The following is a 15,741-nucleotide window of genomic DNA, read 5'->3' as shown; positions in this document are numbered from 1 at the left end:
GATTAGAGAGTGGGAAATAATATAGTGTACTAGAGGAATGGAATGGAAGAGAGTGGGAAATAATATAGAGAGTGGGAAATAATATAGTGTACTAGAGAATGGAATAGAATAGAATAGAATAGAATAGAATAGAATAGAATAGAATAGAACAGAACAGAACAGAACAGAACAGAATAGAATAGAATAGAATAGAATAGAATAGATCCATAGTAGCTATAATCAATGCCTATACCTATGCCTATATTTACATCTCTATTTTGGTTTATAGATCCCAAGATTTTATTTTTGTCTTGTGGCTCATTCTTTTTTGCCACAAGAGAATTCAGATGGTTTTAAGTTGTTTACATAAGTGACAATGTCATTATCATAGTGAAATTAGCTTGTTTGTCTCTTCCAAATCCAATGGGTCTCTTTGGAAAAAAGAAGAACTGATCCTGAAGGATGTTATTTATTGTTCCCATGATATTCCTTCCCATGGATGGAAGACCAAAGATTTGTGAGCTGAATTGATAGTAAGTTACACTCTCCATTTCTCTTTGAAAAACATTTCAAGAATACAAGTCAAACTGATCTATTTCAAAGATCGTGTTGCAGACAGAGCCATTTGAGCATAAAAAGAAGACACTCATGGTAAATGTTAGTAGCCTTGGAGTTACTGTTAATAGTAATGCCTCAAATGGTGTGCAAGGATTCTAACCTTCAGTGTGGCTTTCATGAGCCTGTTCCTATTCACCACACATATCATCAGCATGGAGATGTTAACATTGCTGGCATTATTTCTGTATTTTTTACGTTTTCTAAACCCATTGATTTCAGTCAAAATCCATCTTTGGGATTACATGATGCACTAATGTAAGTACAACATCATTTCATTGTCAGATTCTGGACATCACTGTTAAATGACATGAGGCTTCAAGTGTTTATTCTTTAATGACAAAATATTCGGAAAGAAGCATCTTAAACAGGATGCTAGATTTATTTTTTGTGAAAATATATTGTGCTTCAGTTTCCATGTAAAGTTGAAAAAGGGCTAAATCTCCATTTATAAAGAAAAAATGCATCTAAATATGTATAAATATAGAGTAACGTATGTCTTCATACTTTACAGCACTCTCTGAGCAGTTTATAACATCAACATATTTTCCATAAAATATTAGGTCCTCATTTTACTGACCTTGGAAGGATGGAAGGATGACTCAACTTTGAGGTGATCAGGATAAATTTCCTGGCAGCTGGCAGAATTAATTTATAAAACTGCATTTTAACCACTGTGCAACCATGGTTCCGAAAAATCTACCACTAATTTTTTTTTTGGGGGGGGGGGATATATTTCTGGTACATAGATTTAGTAATTTCATGCATATTTAAAAACTGAGGTTGGATCTAGGTCTTTCTCATGTGTTTAGAAATAATGCTTCCAATTTGAATCCAGTATTTGATTTGTATTAAAAATAAATTTCAGTTCCTGGGGGGTTGTATATGTAGTATATAGTATTTTGCTTTGCATTTTTGAGGATCTTAGATGAATAATAAAAATACTATACTGAAACACATTGCACAAAAAATGTTGTACTGAAAATTTTGAAAAGCCATAATAAGAAACAAGCAACTCTTAATGCATCCCTAACAGATTTTTTTTTTTTTTTTTTTGGTTTTACAGAATATATTTTCAGAATTACCAGCATATCCTGGCCTTAGCATTTACTATACAACAGATTAATGAAAACTCCCAAATTCTACCCAATGTAACACTGGGCTTTCACATTTTTAACAGCCATTTTAGTCCAGGCTGGACCTACTTTGCCTCAATGTTGCTGCCTTTCACTCAGGGAAAATTCATCCCTAACTACAAGTGTGGGATCCCAAAAATTTTGGCTGCAGTCATTGGGGGACCTGACATTGCTCTTCACATGGCAACTATATTGTGCATCTACAAAGTTCCTCAGGTATGATGTAAGGAAGATATACATTATTATTCTGCCATACCTCCCCAGACATCTGTAAAAAGAAGAGAAGTTTCAGATTCCTGGTTATTCTTTTCTGCTTGGTAGGATCACCATAGCAGCATCAATAATTGTAACTCTGAACAGACAGTGGGGATATTTGGCATAGCAAATTGTCTTCCAGTTCTAGATGCTGAACTAAGGTTCACATGTAAAATATTCACAATGAAATTACTTCCAGGGAAAGATATTTAGTGATACCTTAAACGTGACATCTTGACTGATATTTCAAAATAAAAATGACTAGTATTTCATTACATAAACTTAATGGTAGTCAAAGCCTCAAATGAAAATTTAGGTTTTCAGAGGCTCACATAGACCTTAGGAATTGCATATGTTTATCTTTCTGTAGTTGTCCTATGGCTCAGCTCAAGTCATGGATGAAAAGACTCAGTCAATTTTCTTCCAACAAATGTTTCCTGATGAATCACATCAACGTAACGGCCTTTTGCAGTTATTGCTATATTTTAGATGGATCTGGATTGGAATTCTTGTAGTAAAAGATGAAAAAGGAGAGAAATTTATCGAGGAGATACTCCCAACATTTTCTGAGCATGGCATCTGCATTGAATTAATAGAAGAATTCCCAAATGTAGCTGTTTACAATGATTTTACTGATATCATAGATGAAGGATTACATATATACCATGTTCTCATGAACAGCACAGCTAATGTGATCATCTTATATGGTAACATTTACTCCTTACCAGCTCTGAGAAGTTTCCTCCAGTTTTCAGAAGTGGAGGATGTTCCAAAGAAGCAAAAGATCTGGCTTATAACTGCTCAGACAGATTATACTTCAGTTTCCTTTCAAAAATCTTGGGATATCCATTTTCTACATGGTACTTTATCTTTTGCAGTTCACTCAAAGGAGTTGCAAGACTTCCAGGAATTTCTTCAGAACTTAAGTCCAACGAACAACCCTCAAGATTATTTTTGGAAAGATTTTTGGGAACAGGCATTTGATTGTTTCTTTCCAAACTCAAAAATGGAGAGGTCGGAGAAGAAATGTAGTGGAGAAGAGAGGCTTGAGACCCTTCCTGTATCTGTGTTTGAAACTCGCATGAGTGGTCAGAGTTACCATATTTACAATGCAGTCCATGTTGTGGCACATGCTTTGCAATCTCTGTATTTATCCAAATCCAGGGAAAAAGCAATAGTGAAAAAAGGAAGGAAACAGTTTCACAATCAAATGTGGTGGGAGGTAAGTCTGTAATTGGTGTAGTGTAGAAACCAAAATATCTGTTGTTGCAACATATGTTGGCAAACTCTAGCAAATATTCTCTAGGAATATTGATATTGCCTAAAAGCTGTACAATTCAGTTGAAAATGTAACTGAAATCCTTTATGGGGAAACATAAGAATAAAATATAGAATAAATTGGTTGCATAACTGTGCCCACTTTCCTATAAGTAGGGATATGGCTGAGTTAGAATTAACAAATCACATTCAAACTGATGGAAATTAGTAGTCAGTATACACCTGCATCAATGTAAATGTCTCAAATCTAGCTTGTATGAAGTACAGCTGTTCTAGTAGGATTTTTGACATTTACTCAGTTGCCTCTTACAGCAAAAGCCATGATCTGCAAAGAGCAGAAAAACATCAAAGGTGTTATGTCCTGAGCCTGTGAAGGCAGGCTGAGGATGTTGCAACGGTCCTGGGCAGGTGCAAGCTGCCCGGGACCAGACTGGCTGTCACCAGCACTCGTGCACAAGTGGATCGCCTTTAAAAGGAGCAGAGGGACTTGGGCGTTGCTGTACACTAATAAAGAGGCTCCTGAGAACTGCAACTGCTTCATGCGTTATTTGCCATTCGCTGAGGACTTAACACTGGCGACAAAGGTGGGATGCCTTACAACGACTGCAGACAAGTTGTAAGCTTACCCTGGAGTCCTGAGCAGTAGGAAACGGCATTAAACTCAGCAGCTGCCTGCCAATTCAGCAAGTGTCGGGGGTAAGCTGGCTGATAGACCCTTTCTGTACTACTAAGATGGCAAAAGTAGGTAGACTTTCAGAATTCGATGTCACGCATCCGGAAAGATGGGAGTCTTACATGGCCAGAGTAGAAAACTATCTTAAGGTCAATCAAGTGAGAGAAGATAGTTTAAAAGTCGCCACCCTGCTGTGCGTTTGCGGTCAAGATGCATTTGAGATCGCTGAAAACATAGCAGCACCTGCACCTCTAGAATCTGTTACCTACACAGATCTAAAGAAACTGTTAAAGGAACACTTCCAGCCCAAGTTGTCTGTCATCGCTTGGCGCCACACTTTCGAACAGACGGACCAACGGCCCAGCGAATCAGGTAAAGAATACATTGCTGCACTGAGAAAAGCCGCTAAACACTGCGAGTTTAAAGATTTAGAAGAAAGACTAAGAGACAGATTTGTATGTGGACTGAGACATAGAGAATTGCAGCAGAGACTTTTCGCTAAAGAAGAATTATCATTCCAAGATGCCTTGAGAGAGGTTACTGCAGAAGAGGCAGCAGGTGGCGCAATCAAGAACATGAGGCTGATCAGAAGTACTCCAGAAGCTGTGTCCATGCACCAGGAAGGATTCCAAGGGAACTCAGAAGAGGATCCTGACAATGAAGTAGACCGTCTCTACCCAACAAAAGAAGGGAAGCAGAAGGAAAGCTCCTCAGCTGTCCCCAAGTGCTTCGGATGTGGAGGTCGTCACAAGAGGACCGACTGCAGATTTCACTCTGCTATCTGTAGAGCATGCGGAAAGCAGGGCCACATTGCAGCTGTGTGTCTGGGCCATCAGAAGGTACAACCCCGAGAAGAATTGCACCTGAAAGGTACCAGGGTCCCCAGCCAAAACAGGGTGGGTTTCTGTGCTTCGCGAAGAAGCATTTATAGGACAGGCACACACAAGCCCATTAAGAAAAAAATGTTACTTAAAGTGAAGTTACAAGGGGTTCCATTAGCCATGGAACTGGATACTGGGTCTGCACTTTCAATTATTTCCATACATACTTTCAGAAAGATTTGTTCTGGCAGTGGATTTCAGGCCAAGCTGAGGCCTTCTGACATTGTGTTAACAGACTTTCAAAACTCCAGAGTGTGTGTTAAAGGGGAGGCCACCCTTAACGTACAGTATAAGGATTTTGAAGGTCCATTAGATGTATTGGTAGTAGGGGGTGAGCAAACGAGTCTCATAGGACTCGATTGGTTTGAGGCCTTGGGAATACATGTCACAGGGCTCAATAGCTTACAAACAGTAGACCTACAGGAAGTCTGCAAAGAATTTGCAGATGTTTTCAGCCCACAGTTGGGCACATACAAAGGACCCCCTGTGTCCTTAAAACTAGACCCCACTGTCACCCCTATTAGAATTAAAGCAAGAAGGGTTCCTTTTGCCTTAAAAGGTAAAATTGACACTGAATTGGACAAATTGATTCAGCAAGGAGTCTTAGAACCTGTTGACTCCAGCCCTTGGGAGACCCCCATTGTTACGCCTCTTAAGGCTAATGGGGACATTCGCATTTGTGCAGATTACAAATGCACTCTGAATAAGGCATTGCAGCAACATGCCTATCCTGTCCCTGTGGTCAGTCATATTCTGGCCTCCCTCAAGGGGGGGCGTGTTTTTGCAAAGCTTGACCTAGCTCAGGCGTATCAACAGTTGCCTGTTGACGATGCTGCTGCTGTAGCTCAAACCATTGTAACCCACAGGGGGGCATTCAAGGTGAAGAGGTTACAATTTGGAGTAAATGTGGCTCCTGGAATTTTCCAAAGCATAATGGAAAACACACTACGGGGTATATCAGGGGTTTGCCCCTATTTTGATGATGTCTTAATTGCTGGAGACTCTACACACAACTTAGCTGAGAGATTAAGGGCTGTTCTGCTGAGGTTCAGGGAAACGGGCTTCAAACTCAAGAAGGACAAATGTAAAATTGGGGTGCCTTCTACAGATTTTCTGGGATTCAAAATCAATGCTACTGGGATTCACCCTGCTGAGTCCAAATTAAAAGCTATTATGCATGCTCCGAGGCCAAAGTCCAAGGCCGAACTACAGGCCTTTCTGGGCCTTTTGAACTTCTACAACTCCTTCCTTCCAAACAAGGCTAATGTAGCCGAACCACTTCATAGGCTCCTGGACAAACAGGCAGTGTGGCAGTGGTCACAAAAACATGAAGCAAGTTTCAATGAGGTTAAGGCCTTACTCACTTCTAACAGTGTGCTTGCACATTTCAATGAGTCCCTTCCTGTGTGCATCGCTTGTGATGCTTCTCCTTATGGGGTGGGAGCAGTACTAAGCCACCTCAGACCGGATGGAACTCAGGTTCCTGTTGCATATTACTCCCAGAACCTTGTCTTCTGCAGAGCGAAATTATGCTCAAATAGACAGGGAGGCTTTAGCCGTGGTTGCTGGAATCAAAAAGTTCCATGATTTCTCATATGGCAGACATTTCACGGTCTTCACTGACCATAAGCCTTTGTTGGGGCTCTTTACCATGCATAAACAAACCCCACAAATTATCTCCCCCAGAATGCTGAGATGGTCTATCTTTCTGTCAGCCTATGATTTTTCTTTAATTCACAAACCTGGGAAAAAAATGGGCCACGCTGATCGCCTCAGTAGATTACCCCTGCCAGTAGTAAAGGCTGACCCTGCACCAACAATCAACATCCTTTCAATTCAGGCTTTGCCTGAGTCTCCTTTAGATGCCAGGGATGTGGCTGCTGAATCAGCCACAGATCTCACACTCTCTCGTGTCCTGTCTTGGGTTTTATCTGGATGGCCAGAGAGCTTTCCAGGTACTGAGTTTCAGAGTTTCTGGTCTAAAAGGAACGAGTTATCCACCTTCCACGGTTGTCTGCTGTGGGACAGCAGAGTTGTCATTCCTACTTCAATGAGGACTAGGGTCTTGGGTTCCCTCCACGAAGATCATCCTGGCATTGTATGTATGAAGGCACTTGCGCGCAGCCATTTGTGGTGGCCTGGGTTAGACAAAGACATTGAAGCTAAGGTGCATGCATGCCACCTTTGTCAATGCTCACGCCCAGAAATGCCCCAGGCTCCTGTGCATAGATGGGAGGAAACACAGTCTCCATGGTCTAGGGTGCAAATTGATTACGCTGGGCCCTTTCAGGGTCAATTCTTTTTGGTCCTGGTTGATAGCCATTCAAAATGGCTTGAGGTTGTACCTATCTCTTCCACCACCACTGCAAAGACTATTCAAGTACTGAGGGGGATTTTTGCTGCACATGGGCTTCCTGATGTTTTAGTGTCTGACAATGGCCCTCAATTCACTTCCTCCGAATTCCAAGCTTTCTTACAGGCCAACATGATTCGTCATGCCACCTCTGCACCTTTCCACCCTTCTACCAACGGTATGGCTGAACGCATGGTACGCATCACCAAGGATGCTTTAAAGAGACTGACCTATGGAGACTGGCATCACAGGTTGGCTGACTTCCTCCTTTCTTACCGCACTACACCTTCCACTTCTACTGGGAGGAGCCCAGCTGAACTCCGTTGGGGGCGCAAACTGACTATTAAGCTTGACCGGTTGCACGCGGACAGACTACCTTCTACAATCACACACCCCAGGCACCTAGGCAACTGCTAGTCGGTGCCCCGGTTTGGACTTGTAATTACGGGCCTGGTCATTTATGGGTCCCTGCCACAGTATCCAAGGTCACAGGTCCTTTGTCTTACGAGGTTTCCCTGGACGACGGTCATGTCCTGCGACGACACATCGATCAGATACGCACAAGATGGGACTTTCCTACTGAGACTCCTGGTTCTTTTCCAGGGGGGGGAGGGGGACCTCTATGGGCAAAGGGAAGGGTGTGGGCTGCAGCCCGTAATCAACGGGGAAGCCACAGATAACCCATTCCAAGATTCCGCAAGTGCTCCAAACAGGAATTCATGGGGACTAACTAGAACTCAGGCACCAGTGCCTACTCCAGCCAGGGAGTTACCCCGGGGGCATAATCACTATACACCAGCATCATTCAGTATTCCAGTCAAGGAGAATAACCGGGAGCATCCAAACAACTCACACCCTGCAAGAGAGCTGGCACACATTCCGTCTAGTTGGCCCAACGCTGCCACTGTTCTAGAAAGGGGCAAGCACATAGGGAGGTGGTCGAGGAACCAAATCCCGATTACAACATCTCTGGCATCACTCAGGGGACAACTGAGTTTTGGGACAGTACTGAGAACCTAGAGAGCCCGACTATGGAACTGGAACGTGGAGGAAGACAGCCTCATGATAGGTCTAGGGCAGACCTGGGAGGCTCTACAGAGTTGCCCAACAGTGGCAGCCATTTAGAAGGGCCAGAGAGCCTGCAACCAGGCAGGTCAACCAGGTTAAGTAGAGAACAAAGTCCTGGCCTGACGAGCCCGGTGGGCAAGCAAGCAGGCCAGGTGTTGGAGCACAGTCCATGGGGACCATCAGGGTCAAACAATGGGCACAAACATATAGCACCCCCTAAGCAAGGGGTACTCGGAGGGTACCAGGAAATTCGGAGGTCACAGAGAGATAGAAGATCTCCTAAATATCTAGAAGATTTTGTAACTCTACTGGCAAAGCAGAGTTAATAAGAAGGTATTCCTGTACAAGTGGGAATACTGAATACTGGGGGGGGGATGGAAGCCAAAATTGATAACTTGGTACATGGAGTTAGTGTGGATCCCACACTCGTGTTGAGGTCGCATGTCACTATTTATGTGGTTATAGTTTTAGCCGGGGGGGAAGGGGTGTTATGTCCTGAGCCTGTGAAGGCAGGCTCGGGACGTTGCAACGGTCCCGGGCAGGTGCAAGCTGCCCGGGACCAGACTGGCTGTCGCCAGCACTCGCGTGCATGCGCGAAGTGCAAGCGCGCCAAATGTTGCCGTTTGGCCCGGGGATCGCCTTTAAAAGAAGCAGAGGGACTTGGGCATTGTCGGCGTCTTGTAACCAGTATGCTGTACACTAATAAAGAGGCTCCTGAGAACTGCAACTGCTTCATGCGTTATTTGCCATTCGCTGAGGACTTAACAAAAGGGCTCTCATTGTATGAAGGTTTCAATCAGAAGAAAAGTACAAAATAATTTCTGAGCTATTGGATATATCATAGAACACAGTGAAGACAGTCGTCAACAAGTGGAGATAATATGGCACAATAGTGACTTTACCAACAGTTAGATGTCCATCCAAAATTAATGAAAAGAAGAAGAAAACTGGTCCAAGATGCTTCCAAGAGACCTACAACAGCATTATAGGAGCTGCAGGAATTTCTGACAAGTACTAATTGTGTAGTATATATGACAACAATCTCCTATGTTCTTCATATGTCTCGGCTGTGGGCCAGGGTGGGAAGAGGGAAGCCTTTTCTTAAGAAAGAAAAAACTTCCAAGCCTGGCTACATTTTGCAAAAACATGCATTAGTCTGACAAAAGAATGTGGGAAAATGATAAGACCAATATTGAAATTTTGACCATGAAATTAAAAGCAGAATTTTAAACACAAGCACAAAAATAACACTGTGCATACCTAAGGTACAGCAAAGCCTTAGCACTGTGCTTTGGGGCTGCTTTTCTTCAGCTGGAAATGGGGCTTTTGTCAAGGTGGGGGGAATTATGAACAGTTCCAAATATTAGGCAATTTTGGCACAAAGATTTCAGCTTCTTTTAAAATGGTGAAGATGAAGAGGATTTTCACCTTTCAATATGACAATGACCCAAAGCATACCTCCAAACCAGCAAAAGAATTGATTCATCGGAAGAAGAACAACAAAGTTTTGAAATGGCCCTGAATCGGAATCTGATTAAAAATCTGTGGGCTGACCTGAAGAGGGAAATGCACAGGAGATGCCCTTGCAATATTACAGATTTGGACTGCTTTGGCACGCCAGAGTGGGCATAGGTTAGAAAGATAGGATGTGCCATGAATGCTGTCACAAAATCAAAAGACACTTCAACAAAATATTAGTTTAACAGGGTGCAAATTACACAACCACATTTTATACATTTTTATTTTGATTTACACCCCTCTTCAAAAAAGTTTCCAGATTCAATTCAAGTGAAAAACAATAAACTAAATTGTATGGTTTATATATTATATTAAAGGTGAAAAAATTCCGCAGTCATTTATCTTGTGTGATATTTTTATATTTTTAGAACCTAGCATTTTAACATGTCTTTAGAAGTAAGAAATGTAGTAAGGTAGTTGAAGAAGCTTTTACTCTTAAAGTACAAAGTGCAGTTTATTTGCCTTTTTATATTGCAATTTTAGGCTAATTTTATTTCAGTAATCTGATATTTTACCTCTACTGCAAATTTTGAATGATTGTTATGTTATTTGTTTGATAGTGGCTTACAACCAAAAAATGTTTTATATATTCTTTCTGTAAGGAGGCATCCATGTTTTGAACAAATGAATTATTTTTGCCTCCCTCTGTTCTGTTCTCTCTTTGTCCCTCTCTCCATATTGATGTATTGCAGGTTCATTCCTTTCTGAAAAGTGTCAGATTCAACAACAGTGTTGGTGAAAAGATCTCCTTTGATAAAAATGGAGAATTCATTGGTGGATATGATATTATCAACTGGATCACATTCCCAAACAAATCTTTTATAAGGGTCAAAGTAGGAATGGTAGATCCCACAGTTCCAGCACACAAGTTCTTCAATATTTCTGTAGATTCCATCACGTGGCCAGTCAGCTTTAATCAGGTTAGCTGTTTGAATCTACATTGGTCTGTCTTTATTTATATACTATAAAATGTTATTATTAATGAAAGTCTCAAAGCATCATCTCTGAATAAAGTTTGTACTAAGTAGAAATGTACTGGAGAAAGAAAACATTATCTGTAAGTATGTTTACTTTTCTAATAGTAGGTAAACAGCATTGTACTCTTTATTTTGGGCCCCTGTTAATTACGGACAAAGGTTTTCATGGTTTAGAAGTAAACACTGAAATCCAGTGTACTACATTTCATCAGTCTGTTGACTTCAAATTCAGAACCTGAGAAAACCATCTTTAACTAACCAGTACAAAAATTGTCTTTCGAAAATTGGGATGATATTTATGAAAGGCCACAGATGCTAATAAAGATAAATATTTAATGAATTATTTCAGACCTATTCCATCGCAAAATGCTGTCATCATATAACTTTTGCTTATTAGTCTATTATTTTCTGTTGTGTCTACACTACCAGTATCTCTCCAAGTACTTCCTTTCCTCTCTGTATTTTAATATATATATAAAACAACAACAATATAACAATAATAATAATAAAAATAATAATATCATTTGCCTGTAAGCAAGAACTGGTGGGATCATAAAATAGAGAAAATCATAGAAAATGATAAAATTAAACTGCTCTGGGACTTCAGAATTCAAACAGACAAGCACCTGCAACATAACACCCCAGACTTAACAATTGTCGATAAGAAAGACAAAAAAGTCTGGATAGTGGATGGGGCAGTGCCTGGAGACAGAAGAATAGACGAGAAAGAACTGGAGAAGATAACAAAATACAAAGACCTACAAATAGAAATAGAAAGACTGTGGAAAAAGCAAGCAAGTTTAGTACCAATAGTAATAGGCTCCTTGGGTGCAATCCCAAAACAACTGGAGCACCACTTGAACACTATTGGCATTGACAAATTTGCTATTAGTCAATTGCAAAAGGCGGCCATACTAGGAACTGCTTCCATCGTGCAACAATATCTGTAATACCATCAAACATCCACATCTGCTTATCCCAGGTCCTGGGTAAGGACTCGATAGGTAGACAAAATGCTAAATCCAGTCTGAACAGCTGGCTGACTGTGCGATGATCCAAAATAACAATGATAATGATAATGTAACAATAATAAAGTTGGGAGGGAGAGGTCATCTAGTCCAACATCTTTCTTGGGTAGGAAGCACTATATCATTTCAGATAAATGGCTGTCCAGTCTCTTCTTAAAAACTTCCACTGCTGGAGCATTCACAACTTCTGGAGGCAGGTTTTTTCCACTGATTAATTGTTCTAACTGTCAGGAAAATTCTCCTTAGTTCTAGATTCTCTCTTTGATTAGTTTCCATCACTTTCTTCTTGCCCTGTCTTCAGGTGCTTTGGAGAATAGCTTGACTCTTGCCTCTTCTTGGTGGCAACCCTAAGATATTGGAACATTGCTATCATGCCACCCCTAGTCCTTCTCTTCACTGAACTAGACATACCCAATTCCAGCAATTGTTCCTCATGTGTTTTAGCCTCCAGTCCCCTAATCATTTTTGTTGCTTTTTTCTGTACTCTTTCTAGAGTCTCAACATTGTTTTTACATTGTGGTGCCCAAAACTGGATGCAGTATTCCAAGTGTGGCCTTAGCAAGGCATTGTAAAGTGGTATTAACAATTTACGCGATCCTGATTCTATCCCTCAGATAATGCAGCCTAGCACTGTACTGGCTTTTTTGTCAGCGGCAGTGCATGTTTAAGTGATTTTCCACTAGGACTCTGGGATCCCTCTCATACTTACTACTATTGAGCAAGGTGCCACCTATAATGTATCTGTGGTTTTTGTTTTTCTTGCCTAAATGTAGAACCTTACTTTTTTCACCATTGACTTTCATTTTGTTAGATAGCCTGCAATGTTCAAGTCTATCAAGATCCTTCTGTATCTTAAGCCTCTCTTGTGGAGGGTTGGCTAATCCTGTCAGCTTGGTGTCATCTGCAAATCTGATGAGTTCCTCATCTATCCCCTCATCCAATTCATTGATGAAGATGTTGAAGAGCGCTGGGCACAAAATAGAGCCCTTGGGCATCCCAACACACACTTCCCTCCATGTAGATGCAGTTCCATTGAGGACCACATGTGGAGTACGGCCAATCAGCCAGCTACGAATTAATCTGGTGGTGATGCTGTCTAATCCTAACTTCTTCATTCATTGATAGGCATTGCCTCTGTCTTTGTGTAATGATCCTTGTGAGACAGGATACAGCAAGGCCAAGAAAGAAGTGGAGTCATTTTGCTGCTATGATTGCCATCTGTGTCCAGAGGGGAAAATTTCAAAGGAGAAAGGTAAGAAATTTCTAAATATAATGGGACTTAGCCCATTATACCAAGGGTATATGAGCATACAACAAAGTCTATAATCAATTGTAACTATTCCACTGTGTTCTTTTTCAGACAACGATGATTGTTCTCCATGTCCCAAAGATCAATATCCAAATTCTCAGAAAAATATGTGCATTCCAAAGCGGATTATCTTTTTGTCCTGTGAAGAACCTTTGGGGATCAGTCTGACTGCTCTCTCTCTCTGCTTTGCTTTAATGACAATTTTGGTAATAATAATCTTCATAAAACATAAAGACACTCCTATCGTCAAAGCCAACAATCGGAATCTGACCTACACTCTCTTAGTTTCCCTCCTCCTCTCCTTCCTTTGTGTCTTTCTATTTATTGGGAGACCCAACATGATTGTGTGTCTCCTTCGACAACCAGCTTTTGGCCTCATCTTTTCTGTGGCAGTTTCTTGTGTATTGGCCAAAACCTTTGTTGTGGTTCTAGCATTCATGGCCACCAAACCTGGTTCCAAATTAAGGAAATGGGTCGGGGGAAAAATGGTCAGTTTTATTCTTCTATCCTGCTTCCTTGTTCAAATTTGTTTTTGTGCTGCATGGCTGATAACATCTCCACCATACCCAGATACTGATATGCAGTCAATGTCTGAAGAAATCATCTTGGAGTGCAATGAGGAATCGGTCATGTTCTACTGTGTTTTGGGTTTTATGGGTTTTCTTGCTCTGGTTAGCTTCTCTGCTGCTTTTCTAGCTAGGAAGTTACCTGACAGTTTTAATGAAGCCAAATTCATCACCTTTAGCATGTTGGTGTTCTGCAGTGTTTGGCTGTGCTTTATTCCAACCTATCTCAGCTCAAGGGGAAAATATATGCTGGCTGTGGAGATCTTCTCCATGATCTCCTCCAGCACTGGATTATTGGTGTGCATCTTTTTTCCCAAGTGCTTTATCATTGTGATGAGACCTGAACTGAATACTAAACATCAGCTCATGAAAAGAAAGTTTTAAGAAATCTGTTTGTTTCCCTGATATTCTTGATATGTATTCTTGATACATAACTCGGAACCAATTGTATAAATAAACCAACAGTAGCAGAACTTTATTTGTTGACATATATCAGTATATAGTGGGGCTAAGGATTGCAAGAATTCTTACTTCTCTTTACAGAACAATGGGAATTGTTCCTCCTTATTCGATTGTTTATAATTTTGTTATGAATAACACTATTTAGTCTAATACTAAATATATACATTCCATGTGAATTATTAAATTGTCTTTATTGGTCATCTTAACTTATATGTGGAATAGAATGTGTAAAAAGAAGTTGATATTAAATACAAATGAGCCTTTGGTTAAACAGGGAGGTCCTATGAATTGTCTCTAAAGCAATGAAAACTTACAGATCCTCTGGTACATATCATATGTAGTGGTAATCTATGAAAAGTGGAGTAAATTCAAAAGATCTTCCAGTTGGTCATATGTCTTCTCCTTAGTAGCAAAGTTGATTAAAATCTCTGTGGAAAAAAACCACAATTCTGGCAAATCCAAATAAATACTGCCAGAGGTCCCATACACGTTAGTATCCCATTTACACAATGGTCTTTTTCTAGGAAATTGAGTGATCTCTGTATCGAGCATGTTCACTTAAAGAATAGCAGGTTCCATTATCATAGATCTGTTGAGTACTGAGAGTTTTGTACTAGTTGACTGAAAGCCACAATATGATTCTAAATACCAGGTTATGATATCATGCTGGTTTCTCTGGTTGCCCATAGGCTCACATATTCAGAGTCTTTGGAATGTCTCTTTTCTGTGGCTGTAGCAAAAGTGGTAGGGTGTAGTGTTCTATAGAAAATATCAAGTGTTTCACTGATAGAAATGAGATTTAAATAGACAGAGCTTATAGTGTTTGCCACTAAACTGTATTGCTTTGACAAGAATTCCTTTTATAAGTGTGCTGCTAGGGAAGACTGTGATGAGTCTTTTCTACGGGCAGAGAGGCATCGGGTATGTCTAGTCTAATAGAAAGAAGGACCAGGGGAGACATGATAGCAGTGTTCCAATGTTTGAGGCACTCCTACAAAGATGAGGGGGGTCAAACTTTTTTCCAAAGTACCAAAAGGAAAGACAAGAAACAATGGATGCAATCTTAGAAAGGAGAGAAGTAACCATGAACTAAGGATAAATTACCTAATTGCTCTCTCTTTGATGAACCTGAAACTTTCAGTGGGCAGTGGAATACAATCTAGCTTTTGCAAAGTGAAGATGATTCTATTGGTTATTTAGAGAATGAGAAATATGTCCAATTATTAATTTGTAGTTCCAAAGTGGAATTAGAATTCACGTTTAATCATTCAGGCTCTAGAAACTGTGCAAGATTTAGTTAATTTGAGCTTAATGGATCATGCTTTTCTTGTCATGTATCCATCTAGTCACATTAAGAGGGCATGAAAGAGGGATAACCAGGGATTTTAGGTAGCAAAATCAGTTAGGAGTAAAAAGAAAATAAAAAATGCAGAATTACAAAAAGTGCAAGTAATGCAAAACCAAGGTGTAGAAAAGAGAAGAAAGAAAAAAAGAAAGTAGGTGGGGCAGGGGTGATCTTTGAGCAAATTGGATCCTCCCACAGTGCTGAAACAAAATCCTGAATGGTAGGTTATAGTTTTGCTTTCTTATTCACTAATTTTGAAAGCTCACTGCAAATCCCCCAAAATTACAAATATTACTAT

The 15,741-nt window shown here is 40.5% G+C and overlaps 1 protein-coding gene across 1 annotated transcript; it reads left to right on the top strand.

The window, feature by feature from the left end:
- The first annotated feature begins 410 nt into the window (after positions 1-410).
- On the top strand, positions 411-14,020 carry LOC120302072 (vomeronasal type-2 receptor 26-like). The gene is made up of 6 exons (XM_039330004.1): positions 411-512; positions 1,661-1,946; positions 2,356-3,207; positions 10,449-10,676; positions 12,887-13,013; positions 13,122-14,020. The coding sequence occupies exons 2-6, from the start codon at positions 1,809-1,811 to the stop codon at positions 14,018-14,020; spliced, it is 2,244 nt and encodes a 747-aa protein (XP_039185938.1). The 5' UTR covers positions 411-512; positions 1,661-1,808.
- The last annotated feature ends 1,721 nt before the right edge of the window (positions 14,021-15,741 follow it).

Source organism: Crotalus tigris, unplaced genomic scaffold (genome assembly GCF_016545835.1).
Source record: "Crotalus tigris isolate CLP2741 ecotype Arizona unplaced genomic scaffold, ASM1654583v1 scf7180000024422.1470167, whole genome shotgun sequence".
Classification (NCBI taxonomy): domain Eukaryota; kingdom Metazoa; phylum Chordata; class Lepidosauria; order Squamata; family Viperidae; genus Crotalus; species Crotalus tigris.
The sequence above is the reverse complement of the archived record's forward strand: the minus strand, read 5'-3'. Positions and strand labels throughout refer to the sequence as shown.